Below are 25900 nucleotides of genomic sequence, written 5' to 3'. Positions count from 1 at the left end.
GCTATATGTTCACCTATATGTGCGCCTCAATCACAAATATACTGTGTAAAGTTAGAGATATTTATGAATACACCATACTTTAATTTATGCATTTTTAAGAAACCTTCACCTCTGTTTGACAATGCTTTTGAAGTAGCTCCGTTTTTCAAGTCAAACTTTTGACTTTTCCTCTGGGACTGCTACAAAGGTTTTTTTATGGAAAATAGGTAGCAGTCTTTTTTCCTGCTAGGAGAAAATTGGTGGTCAAGAGAACAAAATAAAATTTAATTTTTTTTATTCCATTTTAGGTGTCCATATTTTAATAAAAGATGCAAGGTTGTAGAATAGAAAGTTTTACATGAAGGCATATAGGCAGTAAGTTGTCATCTTCTTTCCTGAATTTTACTTTTTTTATGTGTTGAATCACTACAATATGATAAATTAGAGTCCCTTTTTCCTTTATTTGAAAATCTAGAATATATTTTTCTTTATTGTACACAACATGCAATAATCAAAATTGGCATATCTGGCTAGCAGATATTTAGGGCTGAAGTAACACTTGGGAGACTCAGTCTACAAAGATATTTTTAAAGGCCACCCCACTTAAGAGTAAAAACAAAACAAAACAAACCACCCCCAAAAGCCAACCCTGGAAGCCAGATCAGGCAAAATAAACATGATGTTATTTAAGAATCTAGTGCAGTTGTTTTCTGGAGCAATTATGATAATCAGTCAGTCAGTGGATATGGTCCCGCCTGTATAAATTTTGCCAGTCTCCTGGTTTTGCAGCAGTATTCACCATTATTATTGTTCCTGGAGTATCAATAGTCCAATATTAGCATCATAGCTCACAGGGATAGTGCTGCTGGAGTCTGTGGGTTTGCATGAGGGAGTTAAAACATATCAGGTGCCCACAGTTCCCATTTTTGGTCAGCGGGCATCATCGTGCGCCACCAAAGTGGCGCAGACCCTCAGGGGTTTGAGTGAAGTTGTGGCCCTTGGCCGTACGGGGCCTCATGGTTGTCAGGGGCTTTTAAAGAGCAAAGCACAATATAAATGCTAAGTATTAATCTTTAGTATTTATTTTGATCTTTATTGCTGACAGTCATTCTTAAAAACTTAGAAAAGTGGCGTTTCCTTTCCCGCTACTGTTCTTGCAGCACTAGCTCCTCAGCAAAGGGCTGCTGGCTTGAATTCTCTTCAATTTTCTGTTTGGAGTTTGGGATGGGGAAATCACATGAGGTTTTATAAGAAAACTGGGAGGAAAAGCATGTTGCATACTGGCAGCATCCCCTTTTACAGTCTTTAGAGTTCAACATCAAATTCTGGCTTTGGCTCTATTTCACTGGGTGTCATTCATACAGAATCAGGCTCCTGTATGAAACAGACTTTTCTAATGACAAGCGAAACATTTAATAGCTCTTGTGTATTGCTTTACATTTTTACATGTCCCTTTAATGTGGCCGGTAGGTGTCAGGAGGAGCGACAAGGGGGGGTCACAGGACTGGGCGGCTGATCCCACTGTTGGGGATCTAGAGTGCGTGCTGGCACCAGGCATCGGGGGTAAGGGGCGACAAATCCCTTAATGTCCTCTCTTCGCATCACATGGTGAAGCAGTATTTGGTATAGAAAGCCAAGATGTTTTTTACCATGTTTGTTAGACAAAATTTATTCTTTTTTTAATAGTATCGCTGTCAAAAAGGGGTTTGTAAGCCAAATTCTGCCCTCTGACAAGCCCTGTGTTCTTCAGTAGAGCTGAACTAGTTTAGAAATAAGGGGGAAATAGGGAACTTGGTTGATAATGGAAGTGATACCTTAGACGGGTTAGAACTGCGGTTGCTGTCTTGTGTCTCCTCGTATTCTCTCTGCAGAAGCTGAGGGAGTAAAAAGTAGTGCAAGTATACATTTTGTTACTAGTTTTAGAATCTTTCGGGTCAGAGACATCCCTGTGCGGTAATTCAGAGTAGCTTTTGTCTTGCAGGTGGGTAAACTGAGGCAGAAACCCTAATTCAACTCGAGCCACGCCGCAGTCAGTGAGCAAGCGTGGTTGGGAACCCAGGTGTGTGGATCTTGACCTCAGTGTCAGCCCACTAGATCATCCTGTGACTGACTGATAGCCTGTGCCATTAGGCAAATACGCACAGACACTGACAACATTGCAGAGGCTATTTTTAGGGGAAGAAAAAGCTTTTTGTGTTTGTATGCTGGATACTGGATTTGGATTGAATTTCCATTGCTCAATCTGAAGATGCCACTAACAGGTAAAGCAGTGTAAGGGTCTGGAATCTTAGCTGGTCACTAAATGTGATCAGATGTAGATTCCGGAATCTCTGGCTTCATAACTGTGAGGGAGAATCATGCATTCCTTTAACATGCATTTCTGAAGGTTGTAATTTATCATGTGCCATTTGATCGCCGATTTGGGATCATACCTGCTTTAAAATGTCATCACTTCCTCTTTAATGCGGCTAATTCCTACTTTACATTGCTAAAAACCTCAAAAGAAAAAGAGGTTCTAATATATTCCAAGAGGGAAAAATATTTAAAACGTGGAAATGAAATATTTTATGATATTATTTATTTTACTGTATTGAAATAATTATTCCAATTCTTACAGGAAGCCATTCTCAGCAGTGCTGTGTATGTAAAATGAGCGAGCGGAGACTGTCTTTCTGTGTAAATTTTCCATTTGATGAAATTACTAACTAAGTGTTACGGTCCTTTGCAAACGCCATGTCAATATTGTTATTTGCGTTGTTGCCTCTTTAGTTGCCGGCTTCACGTGAGCTTCAAAAACTCAGAACCGCTTTCAGCTTTTCCGTGACAGCCCGGCGGTGTCCCTAATTAAGGAGGACTAAGCAGGCTTCGGAGCGATCTCCGTTTCCGTGCATTACCGAGATTTCGGCGATTACAAGTCCCTGCCGCAGCGGCGGCTCCTGCCCGCCGGGCGGGTACCGCCTGCCGCCGCCCCGCGCTGCCCGCCGCGCCCGGCAGGTGGCGGTAGAGAACAACCAACCGCAGCGGGGCCGAGCGGGGCCGAGCGGGGCCGAGCGGGGCCGAGCGGGGCCGAGCGGGGCCGAGCGGGGCCGAGCGCCGCCGGCCTCCACCCGAGCCCGTGGCGAGGTCCCCTTCGCTTTGCCGCCTCGGAGCAAAACCGGGCGTTTTCCTCCCGCCGCCGCCCCCGTTTGCGTTGAAGACACACTTGGATGATTTTTTTTTCTTAGTTGCAGTAAGCAAAACGGGCTGTATGCTATGAAATGGAAAACCAGCCCGTTTTCACGAATCTGGTGTGTTGGCAGGGTTAAATTAAAATATCGATCAACCTACGTGATGGCAAATGGCTATTAAATCATTCTCAAACACATTAAGGACAAATTGATAAAATCTCTGAGGACCTTAATGTGGGCAAGAAAATAGAATACTTCTCTGAAAGACCCAAATAAAACGATCCATTGTGAATAATGCAGGGTTTATAGAGCAATAAGATAAGCAAATCTCATGCTTTGCTAAATTTGGGATTGACAGGACAATCCAGGAAAGTAGCCTTTGGCAGTAGCTTATACTCTGGGCAAGATGTTAACTGTCAAGCGCTGGGATCAAGCCTCAGGCATCTGAATTAACTGTGAAAGTCTTCAGACCCAGCTTAAAAAAAAAAAAAAAAAATCTCCAGAGAAGGATAAAGGGTAAATGGACAATACTGTCAAAAGGACCTTAAACTTTTTACAGCACAAAACTGACAGAATTTATATGCGCAAATACGTTTATCCTGTACTTAGAATCAGGGTTTTTATAGGTTTGGAGAAGTGAGTCAATACCCTTCAAAAGTCGCTGTTAAAAAGAAATATATGGAGGAGGAATCAATTTAAATATGATAATTGTATAGCTTGGAGCACTGACAGCATTGAAGCTATTGGAGAATAGTGCCCTGTAATCTCTCAAGTAGTGTTTTTGCATTTCAGACTGTGCCTTTAATGTTCTGTTACTTTTGTCTTGAGCAGATGGTATGATTTTGTCAACTGATTGCCTGATACGGTTTTCTAATAGTCCTGCAGATCTAAGAGCTAATAGGCCACACTCCTATGAGTTTCATGAGGAAGTACTTTTCATGAGAAATACCTTATACTTGTGAAAACCTTTGAAGCTCTGGGAAGTAAATTTATTTTTTAAATGGTCTGCTGGAAGGTGCTGATTGACAGCCCTGGAGATAGAAAATCTCTGGGTGTCCATGCAGCCGTTCCAGCATGAACAGCAGCACTTTAAGCCTCTGTTCCCTGTACTCTGCCTGATCATACTCTTGAATTGATTAGATCACTTCTTAGGTCCACAGCTGCTAATTCAGCTGCATAGTCTAGACCATTAACATGGTCGAGACAGGCTGAGAGGTAAAGGAGATATGGTGTGTGGTATTGATGTTAGGCAAGAATGTATGCATGAATGAATTACCTTTCTATATGGAGCTGGTTGTGGCCTCATTCTGCCATGGATACAATTTCTGAGGTTCACCGTGACCTTGGTCCGCAGCTATGTACGGTGCTCTCAGCACAGGGTATCACTGTAGCTCTGCAGCATTACTTCTGAGGGGTGAATTTTGCTCCAGTATCTTGGTTTTTCGCCTTAATAGAGATGTGCTTCCACATTACCTAATCTCGATATCTCTCTGTAGCACACTGTAATTTTTACAAGAAACTTATCTTTGGACTTCTCTAATGATAAAGTAAAATCTCTCTAGAGTCTCATTCCCCCAACTTTCAGAGTTGGAAACTCACACAAGCTTATGTTGAAAAGGAATTGATTATTCAAAGCTCTTGTGCTTCATAATCTACTTAAAGCATGTAGATTGACTGTCTCATCAGAAAAGCTCTAAATTTTACTTTGCTATATAGCCCGCTGGGTCATGTGCTTAAGGCCAGGAGACCCCTGGCTAGTTACTTACAGACTGTGTGCCCCTCCAATTACGGGTTATTAATTTGCCTTACATTCAAGAGACAGTTCCACATGAGTGAAAAGGAATACCATACTGCAGAGTTCTTCATTACCTACTCTGTCTGTACCACAGCAAATAAGAATAATACTGATTTCTTTCTTCCTTTTTTCTCCCCCTTTTTTTTTTTTCTTCCCCCTGGTCTGTGGAAGATGTTTTACAGTTTTAATGCAGCTGTTTTAAGTGTGACTGTTCCTGTTCAAGGGCAACTGATGTACTTTGTAATGCCATTGAACAGCCAACAAGCTATGTTCCCCTATTGTGTTGAAGTGATAGGTATGTTTGCTAATCAAGAGGAGAGCAGAGCTTGCTGTCTGACTTGTTTATGTTTTATTTCTCACCATCAAGCTTTAGAGGGAGGCACAGAAAATATGTAAGCATCTATATTATTCAGTGATGCATATATGTACATGAGTGTACAAACAATCTAAAGTGTATTGCTGATATCTTCTAGTCAGTCATCGCTGAAATTAGGAAGATGTCAGGGTTACTACATATCTGCAGCATTACTCAGAAAACCCCAAACCTGGCATGCCATTCGATAAATTGTTAATTAATTGTCACTGCATCTTGTTAGATTTTTTTTTCTCTTGTGATTGCTTCAGATTTGTTCAAAGTAGAGGATTTCAATCATCAGGATTCACAGAAGGCCTATGGGAAGAGATCAGTTCGAGCAGATGCTGCCTGGTTCCCATCACAATTGCTTTTTATTTTTCTTGTGGGCTGTAGTGTTTCTCCTTCCCATATGTAGGGTGGAAGCAATTTGGCCCCTGGAACTGGAGAATCTCCTATGATCTGCTGGAAGCTCAACGGCACAGTATACCCATTTAGTTCTCTGTGCCATTCCTGGGGCTTTCAGCCTCTGGCCCGATTCCCTGTTCATCTCACAGGGATGTCAGCTCCAGCAGAATCCTACCTTAGTGTAGTTTTACTCTTGGGTTTGTAGGTTTCATTCAAATCCTTTGCAAAACTCTCTTTAAGCATACTGAAAATGTTTCCAAAAAACCCATGTAATTCGGCACCTTTGTAAATCCGCGTTAATGATTCCAGTAGGAATTATGATAAAATAACATGCATCAAGACAGAAAGTTTAGTGCTGCAACCAGAAATTCAAGACTACCAGGAAAATTCCACTGGTCTTTGTATGGAATATGTTCTGGGGAAAGAGAAGGTGGGACTTTTTTTTCTTTCTTCCTACCAGGATGTCTTGGTTTTGTATTAGTTCTTGTAACCTGGAGGGTAGGGAGAACTGCCCTGAAACTCCTCTGTTATCCCCTCTATGCCTACATGCAGCTCAGGTCTTAGATAAGTGTTATCTGTCTAATAACATTTCTGCCTGCTGCTGCACTATTGTATAGTTAATTTGATGAATCCCATTTTTAACAGAATGCCTAGTTTTGCATTGTCATTTTGCTCTCTGTCGAGTGTCTGGTTTTATTCCATTCCTTTTTTCTTTTAGCAGATGGAGAATATTGCTCTCCTTAACTTGTTTTTTTTAATAATGTGAAGTGGGTATCCTCAATTAATACACTAATCTGTTTTCTAATTAATTCCCTGTGGTTTTCCTCCCTTTTTGCTGGTACATTGAATCCTGAGTGCAGTTCTGTAAACTCAGTAATTTGATTATTTAAAGGAAAAGTGATGAATTTCATGACAAAGGTGTAAGTCTTTAGGAAATGTTAAATTTCAGGAAGCAAATGGGTTCTATTATTGCGGTTTAAAACCTGCTTGTACCCAGCGTATAAACGTGCACTGATAATAATACACTCTACTAAAATACAGGCGCATTCCTGTCAGCTAGTCCTAAAGCGAATTGCATTGTTAGAAATCTGACGCATATGCTCTCCTACAAGCACTTGTTGTTGTATTTTTGTATGCAGATGTGATGGCAGGGTGAGTATCAAAACATCAACGTTCCATGATGTGGATTTATGTAGCATTTTTTATCGCTTGTTTCCAGTAGAGGCAACAGTGTATTAGACATACTGTACAAATAAAGAGAAGGGGCTCTCATTGCTTCTTGAAGATTGTTTTGGCTGCTTCTTTGGGAAGTAGCTTGAGGTGATTTTGCTGGCCTTTCTTTGGGGTTATTTGACACTAAGCCCAACACATTGCAAGAGTTCTTGGCAAATTTATAGTCACTCTTGTTGAATCTAATAATTTAATTCTTCTGAAAAAAAAAAAAAAATTACATGATACATAACTTTAAGTATCTTGATTGAAGTACTGTACTTCATGAAGGCTATTGTGAAAATATGGAGGATACCTCCTTACCACTGTGTCCCATTAAATAGAATTTTTAAAGCTGCATAGTAATTGTAATCCCAGTCAGCATCTTGCTGATGTTCTCTCTTGCCCTAAAGAAAAATAATAATAGAGCAAAGAGAATTTTTATCTCTAAAATTAGGGAGTCATCAATGCAGTAATTACAGTAGTTGAAATACATTTTGGAAATTTATTTCCAGTTATAAAAGCTTCAAGCCTTTGGGCAAGTTGGAGAAATATCGCATCTAGCCTGCTGTGGCTGAACCATTATCATCTGCTAAGCTAAATACAGAATGCCACAGAAATGTCTTTCCTGTTTTAGGATTTCTTTTACACAACTCAGGTCATTATTTTTGCATTTTGATAAGATTGTGTCACACACTTCATTGTGACATCAGCCCAGTATGGCTGAGAGAAAAAGTACATTGCAAAATTATGTAGGCATCAGTTTTTACCAAATACTTTGCTTTAGTCCTACAGTTCCTTGTGAGTTTGGGGGTTCCATAACAGCACAGTAAATATGCAAAAGTCAACAGTAACTCCTCTCTCCAAAATCTATCAATCATAAACAGGAATAACTCTTTGTGTTTTAGCTCCTGTAGCAGTCTAACCAGAAAAAGTGGTGTGTATCCTCCTTAATTGCAGACTCAGCATACAAAATAAATGTCATCTTTTTAATCCTTTGCAGTCCCAGACAACCTTGTTATGAAGATCCTGGCAGAACGCCTAAATGCACTAGACTGCATGACCAATGGTTGGGTGCTTTATGGCTTCCCAAGAGACATAGAGCAGGGAGAACAGCTGCAAAAATCACATATTACTCCAAACAGGTAAGATATAAATTTAGCAATCACAACATTACATAGATGAAAAATCTGTTTATGGAAAGATACAGGTCTTTATTGACATTGTATAGGCTATTGCATCTTATTTATTTATTCCTTCCTTAGCTAGAAAAAGGGTCTTGCTCATGGAGAGTAGGAAATAGCGCATTGGCCTTACAAATCCTCCAGATGGCCAAACTGTGGGAGTGAAAAGAGGTTTGTTCTTCTGGTTATTTGTTTGAGTTGCCTCTAAAGGGAAACCATAAGAAATGGATTAAAGTTTGGATTATATCGGAAGGTGTATTTTATTTGCAGCAGGAGCGGGGATCTACATCTTCTTTCTTTAGCATTGGCATAATATTATGGAAATATATTAGTATTGCGAGGAGCTCGTTATGAGACTTTTGGGTTTTGTGAAATAATTAAAAACAACATGAGAATTATATTTTATTTGAGCTATAATGAAGTGTTCAGAAATGTAATATAAGAGAAATGAGCATCAAAAAAGAACTGTTATGACTGCCAAGCAAATAAAATGGAGTTATTCTTTACAGCTGGTCCAAGGGTGGTGAAGGTTTGAAATGCTGGTGTACTCGTCAAAGCTGAGAGGCTTCTCCATTCCCCTCCAGGGGTTCCTGGTTCAATCGATACCACTGGCTGACACAGTGGCCATTCCAAAGGCATTCACTGGAAATGTGTATTCTTTATGCTTCCAGGAAGCTTATTTTTATCTAAAAACTAGTTGTGGAAAAGGTGTATTACCCACGTAATTGTTTAAGTTGGCAAAGTTACTCTTCGTATGTCTTCTGTGTGGCTGCCCTCAATCTCATCCCTACTCCCCATCCAGGGTATAGTGGAAAGATGTAAAAGAGTAAGACTGAGTTGGAGAGAAAAAAAGGAGAGTGAAAACAGAGGGAGCTAGCAGTCATGCTACCAAGGTTTAAAAATGAAAGTATGTGAAAACAGCAGTAGCTTTATTTATTAAAGTAAGACAAAATACATCTTAAACAGGAATCCATGAAAAAAGGGAGAAAGAATCTTGAAACTTATGCTAGATTCAGTTAAATAACATTTCCCATGGATTATTCTTCATGCACATTTAGAATGTAGGTCCTGAATCCCTAAACATGTATCTGAGTACCTGACATCAGTGTGAATACTCAAGTGTGTGCCATGTGCTCCTTTACAGTATTGAGACCTCATCAAGTGAGGAAGAACAACTCATTATAAAATTGTACGTATGGAAATCTGGCACTGATCCATTTGCTTAGCTTCCATTTTCTTTTAAGAGCTCTGCACATTCATATCTGAGTTAAGAATTTGGCCCCTACTATTTTATACAGGGGTTGAAGTAAGGGACAAAAATAGGCATCATGCTACCTGATTGATTTTGGAGCTGATATTTTCCATGAAACTGAAGTAGTAGGTATATAAGGGAGAAAGGGTGATTATAAACAAAAGGACATATTGCAGCATAGGATAGCAGGGCAGTAATTCAGTTTCAGTTGTGATGCTAGTTATAAAACACTATCTGCAGAGGTGGTGTTTCTGACATCAGGAGAAAAACCTGATAGAATTATAGCCTTGAAATCAATCTGGGAATAGGATGCAGAAATCTATAAATCAGACACAGAACAATCTACAAAGTCTCATTTTTAGGAGGGCTCTGTTGATGAAATTAGATTAAAATAAATTTACATATATATCAAGTTTATTATTAAAATCTAGTCACATCAGTAAACAAAATTATTTGTGAAAGAGTATGTTACTCTGTGTTTTGAACTCAAAGTAGACCTCTTTGGCTGATCAGAACACAGAGTTATTGTCTGCTTGTCAAGTCACAAATCTATTCCTTAGAGCTAATAAATGGTTAGTGTTCAAATACTATGTTTTATCTGACTCCCACCTCATAAAGCTAGTACACATAATACTAAATTATACAGCATTGAGCAGGATCAGTCTCCTGACTCCTCCATCTTATGGAAAGAAAAACAAACCTAGTAATTGATGGTAGAAAAGAAGGAAAATAAAGTTATTTGAAAACAAACAAAATGGGCTATAAAGTTTGTTAAAATGTAATAATAAAAAAACTCATACAGCATCAGCCACTGCATCCGAAGAACTGCCCTGGAACAAAAAGGAAAATAATTCATTTTCCACTGAAAAAGTAAGGTACAGGGTTTTCTTTAAATTAGAATTTGCAGTAGAGCAAAGCCTTGCTTACAGACGGGTAGAGGAAAACCTGCCCGTATCAGACAGAACCTGTCTACCAAAGAACTGCTCTTCCTGTACTCAGAGGAGACATGTATTGCTTTCTATGTTCCTCCCTATGAAGCAGTTACTGCTTAAGTGGACAGGATCCTAATCGTATTGAACTGTGGCAGCCTTTAGGGCAAATAAGAAGCTGAATCTATTAGTGGTCTCTCAGCTATCTAGTAAAAGAACACCATTAACCACTTAGTGCCTACGGTGAGTGGGAATCCAAATACAATTACAGGGTGGCATCTGAAGCTCAGAACTACTAACGCAAAGGACTGAATTCAGTTCTTCATCCAAATGAATGTAGATAGGTATTTTAGCTTTTTTTATTGTTAATGCTTGAGCAACAATAAGAAATATATAGTCTAGCCATGGATGGTTCTAATATACCGAAACCTCTATGTAATACCTACCAAACTATTTCTTATCCCTTTCTGCTCTCCCCCAAACTTACAGTTAAAATAAGATTCAGCAGCAACAGTGTCATCTGTTATATATCTCTTGTCATTAGCTTCAGCTGGTTCATGACCAGCTGTCTGCTGGTTCTAGGCCAGTTTAAGGCAATCAGCAGTTTAAGGATTCCCAGAGCCAGGGGTCATCTGGACAACTGTCTAATAGCCCATTTCCTTGACTTTATACTCTCTTTTTCAACACTGTACTTTTGGCCTGCACCAAATCATGTGGAAAGGAGTTTCACTTTTTCACTGGGTGTCATATGAATATACTTCACAGTGTTTTTTTCCAGGTTCCTTTCTTCTATTGAGAAACAGTTATAAGTGTTCCCTGTTCATGTCTCCTAACACTCCTGGTTTTATAAGCCTCTTGTCTATGCCTGTTCAGTCATCTCTTTCCCAGGCAAAGAACCATGGTCTGTTTATCCTTTCCTTTACTAGAAGTCATTTCACTCTTCTGATCATCCTGTCTCTCCCTGTTCTCTACCTTCTCTAGTCATTCTACCTGTTTCTTTGCTGAGATGGGACAACCAGAACTGTGTTCAGTTATGAGGGTAGCACTGTGTACTAGATGTATATATATTAGCATAAACATTTTTTATTTTTATCTTAACTCCATTACTCATAATTGCTGATATTCTCTTTGATGTTATTGTGATAGATTTTGGAAGAATGTCTTGTGCATGTAGGCTATGGTAACTATACAGTGTCTCTTTCATTGAAAATATCCTGAAAAATCACCAACTGTCACAAATCTCAACCAAGTATGTACAAACTCAGCAAGGAGGCTAAAGACCCTTTAACTCAAGATCTCTGTACTTAAAATTGTAGCCAGGTTTGCATTAAGAGTTCTCCTCAAGCCATAAAGCAAGCCCTTCCATCTGTGCCAATGGGCTCTGCTGCTAAATGCATCCTGGGATTCCCAGTTCCTTTGTTCCATCATTTCCTTTGTTTTTTTTCCATCTGATCTGAATCCATGGTCAATTATTTTACATTTCAGTATTGATTAATTATATTACAGTAGTATGTACAAACAACACAAGTAGGCAGACAAAGCTGGGCAGGGGAGGGATGAACTTGAGGATTGACCTAACAATACATATATAATACATTTCAAATACCCATTTTTCCAATATTAAAGTTTTTTCTTTCCCAGTAGAGAAAATAAACAGCACTAGCTCCTCCAGTGCAAGTTTTCCAGCAGTGTTTTATTTGGTCTTCAAAATGATGTGGCTGTATCCCTGATTATGTCATCTTTTTAAGTAATATATTTAAAGCTTCTTTTTCATCACACTACTAAGAACCTGTATTCAAACAGTTTAGGATAATGAATTTCCTAATTTCTAATGTAGAATCTGTGAATATGCTGAAAAGGGAAAAATCAGAATGGAAAAAAAGATGATTTTTTTTTTTTTAAACTATTTGGTCTTTACATGGGGCTTTCATATTTCTGCAGCTGATCCCAATGTGGATTAGGGATAATAAACAGCCTATTAATGGAGGCCTGAACTAGGAAATGGAGTTTGAATCAGCAGCAAAATTCAATGGCTGGCAAAGGTTAATAACTCCATTACTATCAGCTCTATTTTTTAGCCATTTGAAGAGCTAGGTGTTAGCCTTATCTTACTCCTCATTAATTGAGCTAATAGAACCCCAGTGACCCTACCATGCTGCCATTATCTGAGAGTTTACCAGACATGGACTGGAATACTTATCGTTGAATATGTAGTCCTCAGATTCATTTCTACATCAGAGATATTTTTGTTAAGGATTGGCTGTCTTCAGGTTTCTTTTTGTCTTTTCATTTCCTTGCTGCCTTCTGTAACAGCTACATATTTGGAAATTAAATGTAAATGACTTAATTAAAATCCTATCAAGGAACAAGCTAAGTCCCAAAATAGTTGCATCAAGGAAACATAATAGTGATTGAATTATTCAAACATGGAAAAATCTTACAGGGCATTTTTAAAACTTTGGCCTAATTTAAATGATTGATATTGTGTATTTATAATAGATGTGGTTTTAATTGATGGCGTAAAAAAATCTGATGAGCAACAAAGAAGAAATAGTTATATCTTCTTATTTTCTCATTTTCAAGGGAAAAAAAAAAAAAACCCAGAAAAATGACGTGGTTATCAAGGTACTAAATCAGTACAATAAAATTTGCCTGCACCAGGGAGAGAAACACTAGGAAAAGTCCAAGTGACTTATGCAGGATTTGTCTTAATTTATAAAGCAAGTAGTAAAAAAAAAAAGACAGACCAATTCTCTATTTTAATCATTCTCATTTTTTGTCTCTTCTGATTAGAAAGCAGCTCGCTCTTACCAGAGCCATTATATGGTTGCTGGTTTACTGACTGTTGTCTTCACTAATGCTAGTTGGTTTCCTCTTTATTACCACTTCACGTATGAGTGTTCCCATCTCAGCTAGTCTCTTCCTCCTCCATCACATGTTCAAAGTCAAACAGACTGACTGGTTCGGTAAAAACTAAGGGGCAAGACAGTGGGAGCTAAAGGGGCAGGATCTTCTTGAGGTCAATGGTATGCTTATGAAATAGAAACATATTTTGGAAAGTGTGTTTTAGGTGATGAATTCTTATTTTTCTTCCCCACTCCAGTGGAAGTACTCACCCTCTTAGCTATGCTGACTATACATCAAGTACATGCATAGCCATGCTCCGAGGGAGCAGAACACCCTGGCCAAATGATAAAAATTACAAGGTTTTTTCCCAGCCAAAATCAACTACAGATTGTGCTTACTGGGCAAAATCAACAAATCTTCCTCTCACCTACTTCACTGAGTGAGTGGGATCAGTTCAATCCACAGTTGCTACCCCTGTAGCTTTTTCCAAGCTGCAATAATTCAGTCGTTGTGTTACCTCCTGATGCATGTGTTTTGAGACTTACCTTGTTCATTGACAAGATTTTAATTAAGTCATTTACCTTTGTTTCCTCTATTGCAAGAGGCATTGCTGAGCACTCCATAATGGGCAAGATATATCAGGGAAGCTCCCGTTACCTTATATGTAACAGCTGTGCATAAAAAAAGTGTACATTGCTCTGGCATGAAGGCTCTGTTAAGCAGTCATGTCCATGGGCTACTTAATAGTGACAACTAATTCTCCACATGTAGTGCAAAAGCTGCACACCCAGCGTCTTTTGCCCTACCCAGAACTGATGGAAGCAGCTCCTTACATTTTTCTGAGGTTTGACCATTGGCGGGGAATCCTTGTTCTCCATTCTCCCTCTCTTCCTTAGTAGATCGTGCTCTCTCTTCCCTTATAATACTAGTCTGAATAGAAGCTATTGCTATTAAGTAATACAATAGGTAGGAAATTGCATGATACAATAAAAAGATTGTCACTTCTGCTGTACATTCTGCCTGACTTATATTGGTACCATAAGAGCCTTTCTATCCTGGGGAAAGGCATTAGTTAATATGCATCTTGAGCCAACAACAGCAAAACATCAAATGCAGTTTTAAAATCCTTCTATGGGCTTTCTGTAGGATGCTGCATTTGCTGTCACAAGCTTATTCTGCTCCAACAAGAGTAGGAGGTATATTTGGCTTCAGTTGTGGGAGGCAGGTATTATTTTTAGAAGTTACCTCATACAAGCTCCTTTTGATGGCTGGAGTTTGTTTGGTGAAATCCTGGATACAGCAATTAAGGAGATCTCTGATCTCAGCAAGCTTCCTAAGTCTCCAGGCAGAGAAAGAAGAAAAGCTTCTACTTCTAAGTCAGTATTTTTATTTTTATTTTTATTTTTTAAGGACCCAAAACCACATGCACAATCCTTTCATTCTTTTTGCTGCTGAGAGGAGGGATATCTTTCTGCAGTAGCTATCTCTCACAAATGAGGAGACATTAGGAAACCTGAAGACCTTCTATCCTGATTGCCCTTATGTTGAAACCATTTTTCTCAGAAGATGCCACCGGTATCAAGTATTGCCTTTCTGGACTCAATACCTAAGTGGAGAGGGAGAGAGAAAACTCTGTAAAAGCAGCAGAGTCTGGGCTACTTTTCATGTCTTTGGCGACGGTAGCACGTTTTAAACAGGGTAAACCGAACCAGCAATATCTCTGCTTTCTCCACATGGGAACAGATACAGTCAAAGTGTGGGAGCACTGGGCTTAACGTTAATGCTTTCAGTGCTTCTTCACAAAGTGCCATGAAGTATCCATGCTTTCAAGGCAGAGCTCCTAGCTCCTCCTTTGGCTGCCAAAATTAGATGCCTGTGTAGCAGCAGCAAGTTGAACAAGGTGACTTTGAGTAGGTGACAGGGGGTTGTATTTGAATCTTAAAGAGTCAAAGAACTTTGAATGATGTCAAATTCAGCATTACAGGTAGCTTTCTGTTTGAATACTTGCCTCTGCCGTTTGGAAGGAGCTAGCTAAATCAGGCAACGTTTCAGAAAGAATCAAGATCCCAGAAGGCCTGATTTGGTCGGCAACACAAGAGTCCTGTGCCCTTACATGCTCTCAGTCACTTGAGAGCAAAGGACAGGCTTGCGTCCCTATAGACAAAATCTATTTACTGTGGGGTATTAGTATTTGAGATTGTCTCTAGTTCCTAGAATAAACTGGAGATTTTTACTGAATCTAGTAGCCAAGTTCTCACATGTTTGCATTTAAAGCTTTCCAGTATTACTCAGGAAGCTGAGATGAGGGGTGTCCTGTGGTCAGCACTGGGAACTTGCGTATTTCTGTCTTGTCAGGGGAAAATATGTTGTTCTGAGAGGACATCTGAGAACTGCCTGAAAGAAGAACCAGGCTTTTAAAATTCTTATTCACAATGACAACTTCATGGTACTAATCTCTGCAAATCAACAAAGGTTGTTCAGGGCATTCACCTAGAACACAACTTTTGCTTAAGGAATTAAATGAAAGTCATGGTGTTTCCATGTGTTACCATTTAGATAGTAGTCAAGTCATCTAACCTGTGCTTTTTCCCTCTGCACCCTCTTTGCTTACATTTTTATTCACACATTTTGGTCACCAAAGAGCAGTCCTGAGAGCTCACTGAACTCACAGACCTGGATTCCCTCAGGTCTCCCAGTTTGCTCTCTGTTCATCTTGCTCTCCATGACTGATGCTCTGGGTTGGGATCCAGCAGTATTCAAGGTGCTGTTTTGAGTGCTGTAGCATTGAACCTGAGGGGCCATCCTGCAGCTCTTCTCTGAGGCTGTTTGGTGTAGAGTCACTTTTAACTAACAATTTTGCCAAGATGGGTATGTAGGAAAAGATGTAGCTGCACACAGTCATGCACCAGCAGTGCATTTTGTGGAACGTAACACTGATCTCAGAGGGTATATATTACCCTGTGCTTTGTCAATTCTGAATATTTCTTCATGGGCTAAAGCAGTCATTTTCAAAATTTTACCTTAATTTCCTCAGTAGTTCACACACAAATAAGAACCATATACATGCAAGTCTGATTTTGTAGGATTTAGGAGCTTTTTGTAAGGAAGATAGTGGTTTCAGAATCTAACTGGAACCAGAAAAACTTTAGAAAAATAACTGAGGGAGGGAAAACTTTAAATATAATGGTGTAGCAGCATTTTAATTTGTATTTGATAAGAGAACACATATAGATAAAACTGATTAGAGTTTTGCATGTATGAGAACTGTGGATGAAGACACTTTGTGTCTGAGAAAGCACGATAGGAAAAGGAGGGCTATCCAGTGTTGTCAAGCATCTCACATTGTGTTGATCTCTTACCATTTACTTCAGCAGTGTGGTAGCAAAAGTTGGCTGAATATTATTCTGAGTAAATGTAGGAAGGTCACCCTTACATCTGTACAGGGTAAAACTGAGTTCATGAAAGGCTGTTACTGCATTTGCTGTCTGATATTGAGAGCACAGGGGCAGTAGTTTTAGAGGAACTACATTACAAATGTACATTACCTTTGAACTCCATGATTACTAGAATTCAGGAATTCTGGAGTAAAAACTTCGGGCAAGATTGTGCCAGCTGTGCTCCGATTTAGTAGTCTCTTTGGATCTGAGACTAACCCCAGAGTAAGCCATTACTCAGAGGTAGTGTGGTTGGCAAAATTGGCCCATACTGAAAACCACAGGCAGAATAGGCATTACGCTTCTTTTGCTTAGATTCTGCAAGCTGAAGATCTGGGAAGACAAGTGCATCAGTCTGTAGCAAATATAATACGGCTTGGGTGATTAAAACTGTCAAGTATATTGCATATTGAATGGAGACTAGTTTGTCATTGCCATGAGGATTAGAAAGTGTAATCTTCATTAAAACATCAGTGGATTTACTGCTGTTTGCCTTGGAACAAGATATTTGCTCAGAATTTTCTAGTAAGTAAATTTAGCAAGTGCAGGGCAATTTAAGAGAGCGAAGCTGAATGCTGTCATAGCTTATTCTGCAGGAAAGATGTAGGAATGATCCCTTATGTCTGACAGATGCACTGGATCTAATTCTATTGGCCTGGATCACCTGCAGTCACATAAATGTATTAATCACCATCACTTAAATTGGCTTCCTTTGGCTCAGGTGTAACTGGTCGCCCAGTGTTTTTGTGCTGCATAAGGATCGTATTTTCTGTCCCTAAATACGTTATGTTTACAAAATTCTGTATTACAGAACTCTGTCCTTTGTAAGGCTTGAAATACATTTTGAGTAAGGCTTTTATCCGTCCCACAGAGGTTTCTAAATGTTATCCTTTTCTAACGTGCTGTATTTCTGAGCTCTGTAAGACCACTGTCATGCTTTGCACATGATAAAAATTACTTTTTAAAAAATTGTAGTCTAATATTGTTCTGATATGAATGCTGATTAATATCCCACTGATAAGCACTGAGTGAATGATCCAGAGGACAGTCTGTTCTTTTGATATGACTGACCAAAGATGAAGGTAGAGCAGGTTTAAAAATAATTGTTTCATTTAACCTTCTAGTACATGCTGCTACTCTCGTGAACATAATTTAAGCTGATTTTCAGGCCAAGTATCTAGGAAGAGTTCCTCCTCTCGTACTTGCAGTGCAGTCAGACAATTTGTATTGGCCGTGAATTGCCAATAGTGCCCCAAAGTTAAAGAAAACGGACACAAAGAAATCCCATGGCTTCTCAGCCCCTTGAGTCCTGTGGGCCCTTCAGATTGACATATATTTTTCTTAGCAGTGTTTGCAGTAAAACACTGAACTGTCAAAGCTAAGTGGTGGGTACGGTGAACTTGCCATATTTTTGTAAAGTTTACTTTTTCCTTTTAAAAGTACGGTTTCATCACAGAATTCTGACTCCATTGTACATTTCTAACCTCCATGGATGAGACTGCATAAAATTAGCTGGTATAGGAACAAGTCCTTAGCTTCCATTCCACCATTCAAAATATAATCTCAACTTGATAATTTGCTGCCATTTTTTTGTTAAAAATGTTGCTGCTAGTCCATTATACCGAATCCAGGTTTTTATTAGCATTCTGTTAATAAATAGCTGAAATGCATTTTGTTCAGTGATTATTAAAGAATTGCTTGTATTCCAATTCTGTAATTCTTACAGTAAGTAGCTGTTACTCGGAAAAATCATCCCATAAAACACAGCAAAACCAATGATGGCAGGAGAGAAGCTTGGACATAATGACAAGGGAGAACTAGGAACAGATTAATTTCTTAATGTCTCTTCTGTGTCCTTCTTTGGCTGTGTATTTGCATTGCAAACATAGGAAGTTCAATCGGTACAGCTTCCAAATTGTGCTGTCTGCAAAATCTTGGGAGTAGCTTCCTCTGATTTATTGAGCATCATGTTGTTTTACTGCTAAGTATAGGAGAGCTCCATATTCAGGCTGAATATTTGGGTTTAGTTCCTACCTTGTAGCAAATTTCTCCAGTGGTTCCTAAGTTTCTCATCATGCTTCCTTCCCCCCACCCCTACCTGACCCTGCTATAGATCTCAACTGTTGTTTTACCTTGTTGATGTTTTGTCTATATTTGCTTTAACCAGATGCCCCTCTTTGCATGCAGCACTGGGACTCATCCCCTCTCTCCTATCAACAATAATTAGCCTTGTAAGACTAATGGAAGAAATCGTGTCTAATTACCCTGTTGAAGGCCCAATTATGTTATTAACATTTGTGGGCTATAAGCTAATGATGAGGAGAGCCTCTCATTTGCATAGCATTAAGTTAATTGAGCTGGAAGCTATGGGGTGGATAGCAGTGATGATAGCAGGATTCTGTTACCGAATGGATAATGATGACCGGAGCAGGACGATTCACCTGACAGGTTTATTAATTAACGGCTATCTGATTACCTAAAAGAAATGGCAAGTGGCAGTCCTTCTGAAAGAAGCTGCAGTATTTTCTTAATGAAAGATGTTATGTCACTGCTGATATTCTGGGGTGATTTATGGTAATGGCAGTGTAAGCTTTTTACTGGAAGCCTCCACAAAAACCTGTTCTGGGTTCCTCCTTGCCCTTGCAAAAATGTGCCGCAAAGGTCTGATATTTCTAAATATGCCTAATTCTTACATAGCGCATGAAGTAGGGCTGTGCCGGTGAGTTTGTGTGATTGTATGAACAGTATATTTTGAAAATCCTTAATTGTTATATAGTCTGGGAGTTTCGCCCTTGGAAGAAATGGAGGATTTGATTTTGTGAAAGGGGGTTTTTTCATTATGGTGTTAGGCAGGATTCTATGTTGTATTAGTGAGAAAATAACTATAAACATTCAGCTTTTCACATTTTTCCAGTATGTACAAACTGCGAGTGAAGGTGAGTGCCCTTACCTTCAATTTATTTCTAGTTATTCAAAGTTGTTGGTCCTTTTAAAGAACAGGAATCTTTTTTCTCTAAAACAGTTCTAAGAATAAAAATCCATCTTCTTCTTTTTGATTAGATGTCAGGTTCTGTCTGGTTAATTCCAAACACATCGTAAAGATGGAGTCTTGTTTGAACTATAGTATCTTTTAGATGAAAAAAATCACTCTGTTTAAAAGCTGCCTGTGCAATCAATCCAAGGCTGAGTAACTTGCTACACAGTTACTCGTCATGAGAAACCCACACCTCAGTTCTAAATGTATCTGAATGTCAAATACAGCTTCCAGTCAGCAGATCTTTTTAGATTTTTTCAGCTGCATTGAGGAGCCCATTATTAAATCATGTGAACTCCAGACCTTACCCAGTGACTAAGATACCCAGGTCATTGTGGAAGAACCTTTGACCAGACTTGTCCCAGGAAAAAAGAGAACACTACAAGTTTTAACCTTCCAGAGAATGACTTTTTATCCATTTAGGTGGCCTGATGATTAGTGTTTCAATAGTAATAATGTGAAGAGTAGAGACCTATAGGTAAAATACGATCACCATTATTTTGCTGTTGGAGAACTGAGATGCACAAAGTCTCCCTGCATTCTGTGACTGGCGTTTGTTGGGTACAAAGGAGCCAAGAACATTGCCTTGATCTCATGTCGTAAAGAGGCCAAAATTTTAGTTTACTAGATACGTACAGACATTCACAAATCACCACAGGCACTTTTGGTCAAAAGGACAAGAGAAGAAAAATGAAAAATCAAAGATGAAGGAAGTAATCTGGGAGCACAGCTCCTGGAGCTGGCTAAACAGTCTGCTCTCTGTTCACTGGTTATGACTCGCAGCTGCCAGCAAGAATAGAGAGTCCAAGCAGTTACCACCGAATTGAGGGCGAATTACTCTGGGTAGCTGTGGACACCTGTGTGACGTGGAGCAAGTGAGGGAGAAGCATTTGTGTAACATTTACAAGGAGCATCTTCCGTCTCCTTCCAGGACACGATGGTACAGAGCCTAATGGCCGTAGCTGTCTAGAAATGACCTAAAAAGGTTGTTCAGGAAACCTAACACAATGAATAAGTGCCTTTGCTGGAATTTAAACCTGACATCTTCCTGGTCCTCATTAGCTTTCTGTAATCACTAACCCACACAGTCAGTGTTGGATAGAAATATCTTTACTGTATAAATTAGTTTTTCTATAAGGTGTTCTGTAGTTCACTACAGTGCCTTGCTGTATAAAATAGACAAACACAGCATCGAGCCAAGATCTGATAGATCAGGAATTATGTATTTAATTCAGAGTTCTGTATAGAGTGCTCATAAAAGCTTGATCATGATAGAGGGGCCAATAAACATTTGGGAACATAAATATTTCTGTAGGAAATGGCTTTGTGAAACATTTAGTTGTTGAGTAATAAGAAGAACAGAGAAATCAGAAGAGTAGAAATCTCTAGGTACTAATCTGATGGGTTATATATGCTGCAATGATAATAATGTTGAGAGAAAATTTTTATGGGACCAGTAGCAACAAATATATTGAGTCCTGCACTTTTTACTAATGGCTTCATCTTCTTGTGCTTGCCCCACTTGCTATCTCTGCTGCTCCAAAATTCAGAGAAAAGCAGTGGATGAGGCCTCAAGGTGCTGAGCTACTCCTCTGTTTGGACACAAGGGTGCAAGTCCTCTGAATTTGCATGAGCTGAGTGTTTTGAGCAGGCAGGGCAAAGCCTTGGAGTTTCAGGCCGTGATCAGATGTTCGCTAGAGGAGTGGATCAAAATCTACAGAAGGCCAGGCAGCATTTGTTGTCAGGGATGAACTGCAAAGGAAAATGTAACTATGTGAGGATTTCAGGGGAAATGATGCTCTTTCTTTGTCTTTTGTTTTTCTGGAACATCCATTACTTGAGTATTTAGGCGTCAGTCCAGCCAGCCAGCACAAGGAAATATATTTTAGAAAAGCAGACATCAAAAAGTATTTTAAATGGCCAAATTGTAGAACAAGACATTCTAGCAACACAGCTGGTGCTCTTGTCAGTCTGTAGGCTAGAAAATACGAAGAGAACCTGTAAGAAAAATAAAAACAACCTAGGAATAGCTAATCAGGTTAGAAGTGATGTTTTGGCTGCAAGGATTTTGAGGGCTGTAGAGAAAAATAGAATAAGATTAGAAAATGTTTGTCCATCCTGTATGACAGATGTGGGAGAAGATGTAATCATTTGTTACTTCTCTGTTCCTCTGAAAACAGCAGCAGCAATGAGCTGGCAAGCACAGTGAAATGCAGTTAGCAAAAGTAATGGAAGTTGAAAGTTTGACCTTTTGTGATGGAAATTTGATATGAAAAAAGGGTCTTTTGATAATTTCTCTATCCAATCAGATATGGGAGATGTCTTGATCCTGTTTCCTCATTTGCATGCTGACTGATCTCATTTGAAAACCCAATCATTCAGAAATATTGGGACGTCAACAGAAATGTTACAAGCAAGGAGCTGTTTTATCTGAAAGGTCTGCAGGATGTCATCTCTTGTTTTTCACTCCAGTGGCCTGATCTCTTCTTCATGATTCCATGTTTTTATTGGCAGGATAAGTTGAACATATTGAAATGCAAATAGCCCTTTCCACACTGAACCAAAATACAGGAGGTTTTTTTGGTATGATTGATTGTATCCAGGGCACTTCAAAAGCAACAAAGGAAATATTTGCTGCAGTGCCTCTGATTTCTTTGCATTGCCAAGTACTGATGTTTCCTGTTAGCAGTCGTTGGCAGAAGGTGCTTCCTGGGCCTGTGTCTCACCTCTGCTTTTTCCCCATGTAAGGCCCACGTTGATGCAGCTCACTGTTTCAGGGACCAGCGCCTGAAGTCGTTTAGTTAGTCTACATGGGGACACACACACACACAGAGTTTGTTGCTATCCCGGGTGCTTTGTGTCATAAATGTATTTAATGGTTTTTACCAAATTGCAGATGTGTTTAATCCAGAAGTGGTATAATTGAAAGCCTACCAAGATCGCATGTTGGCTTTCAACTGTGCGTATAAGTGTCCAGATGATTATCTGGCTAGTCAGATTTCAGATCCTAGGCACTGCCCACTTAGGTGAGTTTAGGATCAACTTTATCTCCCAGACAATTTAACCTTTCTATTTTCTAGAACAGGCAATCCAATTCCCATTTTACTCAACCACACAGTGGGTTAATGGCAAGTTTTCCTGCTGTGTAACTGGTGTCATTATCCCTTATTTCGGAGACTACCTATTAAACTAATGTCGTAAGCCAAAGTTTTGCATTACTTAACCCAAGGTTGGCTAGGGACAAACTAACAATATATAGTAGTTCTGAATAAAGGAAATTATTTAAAATAATTCTTTTTTTGGCATACTACATTTTTAACGTCAGGGTCAAGCTATATGAGAAATCTTTTTTCTTTATTATCACAAGATTTTTTTCCCCACCTATTTCTCTACCTGGACAACTCCTAGCCTGCTAATCTGAGAACTGTCATGGGAATGGGACGTTCAGCTCCTTCTTTCTGGGGCTTCTTAGGTTTGCTCTGCTTTTTAGAAAAAAGTAAATATTCACTGAATGTAAGTGTCTTGCCGCCCCGGCGAGTATCTGCATTGGACTGCAAAGATATTCTGCTTTTCTGGTTTGATGTAATTCTTATTCAAAACAGAATGATTCCAACAGGAGAGCAGAGATGGATTTTCTTAGTTTAATGTTGTGGCACTTGGCTGGGAGATGGTTCATAACTGGAATGTCAAAGTGAAGCTGACACGTTTTGAAGAGTTATCGTGAGCACCAGCTGTTGGCTGCCCCTACCTAACAAAACCTTTCTTAAAACTGGTGTGGTTTTGCACAGAGTTTTGCTTCTGACGGACAAGGACACCCTCTTGTCTCTCTGGAGTGGGCAGATTTGGAGAGGGGGTTTCATGCTCTGCACTGTAGGGTGGAGCACGTGAGGAGGAGAGGCACATACCAGGGCATCAGTGAGGGCACTCTGCAGGGACTGCTGTCCAAAGCCACATCCTGGAGGGAATGGGTGCGAGGAAAGGCATGGACCAAGATTATAAGCTTTACAGAATAAGATATCTTGAAAGTAATTTAGTTGGTGTTTGTACAACACTTGGAATTGTAAAGCTCTAAATTAAACAGGTGGTCAAGATTTACCACGGTGTTCCTCGGGTGGGTGACAATATAGCTGATTGAGGATGCATAGAAGTTTTCGGTCTTCATCACTGAGCTACAGAAATAGCTCATTTACCCAGCTTCTTCTTTATTCAATAGATTTCAGGGTCTAACCACAAGTTAGTGCACATGTTTGTGATATTTATCTGATAGTACCTAATTTCTTCAGTAACACATATACTTCTGTATATGGGTTGGGGATTTCATTGCTGAAGAATGTGCCTGGTTTTGACTGAGGACAGGAGTAACTTGACTGATAGGCCTCTTCAAATCAAGCGAATCCGTTTCATCAAATCCTGTGGCCTGTCAGCTGGGGGGAAGTGCTTTGTAAAACAGCAGAAACGGTAAATTCCCCCATTCCTTTTGTAATAAACTGAAGTTGTTGGTCTGACTAGCTAGCACAACTCAGCAGCTCTCTGAATTAGACACTGAGCATTCTCCCAGATGGGAAATCAACCTCCTTCATCTCTCATGTATTTTCAAATATCGAACCATGTAAGTTAAAATACGATGTATTGTTCTTGATAACCGCAGAGATCTGGCTCCTCCCTGCTGGATTTTTTAAAATATACTTCCCTCTCCCCCTTCTTCTTTTGCTCCTCCGTATTAAAAAAAAAATGCAGTTGAGCGTACCAATATTTTTTCTGCAGTGAAGTCAGCATAGAATATTAGTGTCCAAAAAGTTGTAAAACAAAAGACTATCATATGTTGCACCTTTTAATCATGTAATTGCTGAGTGACATTTAACTCTGAGGCTTTAAGTTACTCCTTTGTCAGCCAGCCTTCTCCTTCTGCCCTGCTCATTCCTCCCTCCTCCCAAAGCAACCTGCTTTTGCAGAGTAGTGCTTTAACTACACTGAAGTTTGGCTGAGCTTCTACATATTACAGCAGCAACACGAAAGCAAACAATTGAAGTATTTGAGAACAATGAAATATGTATGGCTATCTGTGACAGCCCTATAAAGCAGAGCAATTAGCCGCGTAATCCGAGAAAGCCAAAGCGACCGGCAGCCCACGGTTCCCTATTAGTTAAATGCTTTTTGTACGTCCTCATCCCATCAAATCAACTAACACTTCCTTTAATTGGTTCATGAATTATACAGCTTGGCTGCATTATAATTTAATCACCAGTAAACATTCCTGGGGCCCGCTGTAAAGTGTATAGCGCTCATTAATTCCTTAATTTCAGCAGATGGAAGGGGAGATCGGATGAACGGTGGCAGTACAGAGCGCCTTGGGCAATGGAAGAAGGAAAAAAAGGTGGGGGGCCGTTTAGGTTTTTTAAGGGCTGTCAGAAACTCAATCTGTGAGCTGTCAGCAGCTTGGACCCGTTTCCCCCCGCCTCCCCCTGCCTTCACCCCACCTACTGCTGCAAGTGACTGACGGATTCATATGGAGGCTTGTCAACCCGTCTTTAAACATCAAGCCAGCGGGTAAACCAAGCCCAATGTAAATTAATTCTTGTCTTACGGGCCCCCCTTTCTCTGTCCCCATGAATATTTCATGGCGGGCAGCATAAATATTAATTCTAATAGCTCTGCACAGTGGTTATTATTTCTGTTTTATGACAAATATTCATAAAATATTCAGGACCCTTTTTTAGAACATTTACACACTTGATTGTGAAATTTTCCAGCTTCCTGGGGACACAGTAAACATATTGGGGTTCTCTTGATGGACTTTTTTCTCTCTTAATTAATACTACGCCACATTAATATTTAATCAGATTTAGTTTTCTTTTCCCCAGAAGTGAACCCTATTACATTTGAGGATTTATTTGACAGTATTTAAACAGGGAATTTTTATTCCCTATTATGAAATTGGTTTCCTTTGACACATATATAAAATGACACATTATAATCCATTCTTTTATTCCCTCCCCTTGCCCCCAAATCATACACTTTTTGGTGTCAGTTCTTTTATTTACTTTATTTTACATGCCAAATATCCTACCAACAACAAAAGTTAGTGTTTAAAAGATGGGGGTGGGGGGAGTTTAATGTAGCATTTTATAGGAACACTTAAGATTAAACATCATTTACTATAAATTTGATTCCATTTATTTAATAAGGAATAAGACTATGGGTTTTCTTGTTAGGAGCTGGAGGTGCTAGAGAAAGGCTGCAGACAGGTAGCAAAGGCATCAATTCTGATATGAGTTTGCTAGTGCTTAACCCTGGAGTTCTTGCTCCACTC

The 25900-nt window shown here is 39.4% G+C and overlaps 1 protein-coding gene across 1 annotated transcript in view; it reads left to right on the top strand.

Annotated features, from left to right (window-relative positions):
- AK8 (adenylate kinase 8) overlaps nucleotides 1-25900 on the top strand; it is a 73891-nt gene that overhangs the window by 37098 nt on the left and 10893 nt on the right. The window contains exon 11 of the mRNA XM_049832739.1: nucleotides 7914-8055. Coding sequence (XP_049688696.1) covers nucleotides 7914-8055 — 142 coding nt within the window. The remainder of the gene's footprint in view (nucleotides 1-7913; nucleotides 8056-25900) is intronic.

This window comes from Accipiter gentilis, chromosome 29, assembly GCF_929443795.1.
Source record: "Accipiter gentilis chromosome 29, bAccGen1.1, whole genome shotgun sequence".
NCBI lineage: Eukaryota > Metazoa > Chordata > Aves > Accipitriformes > Accipitridae > Astur > Astur gentilis.
This window is presented reverse-complemented; position numbering and strand designations above follow the sequence as displayed.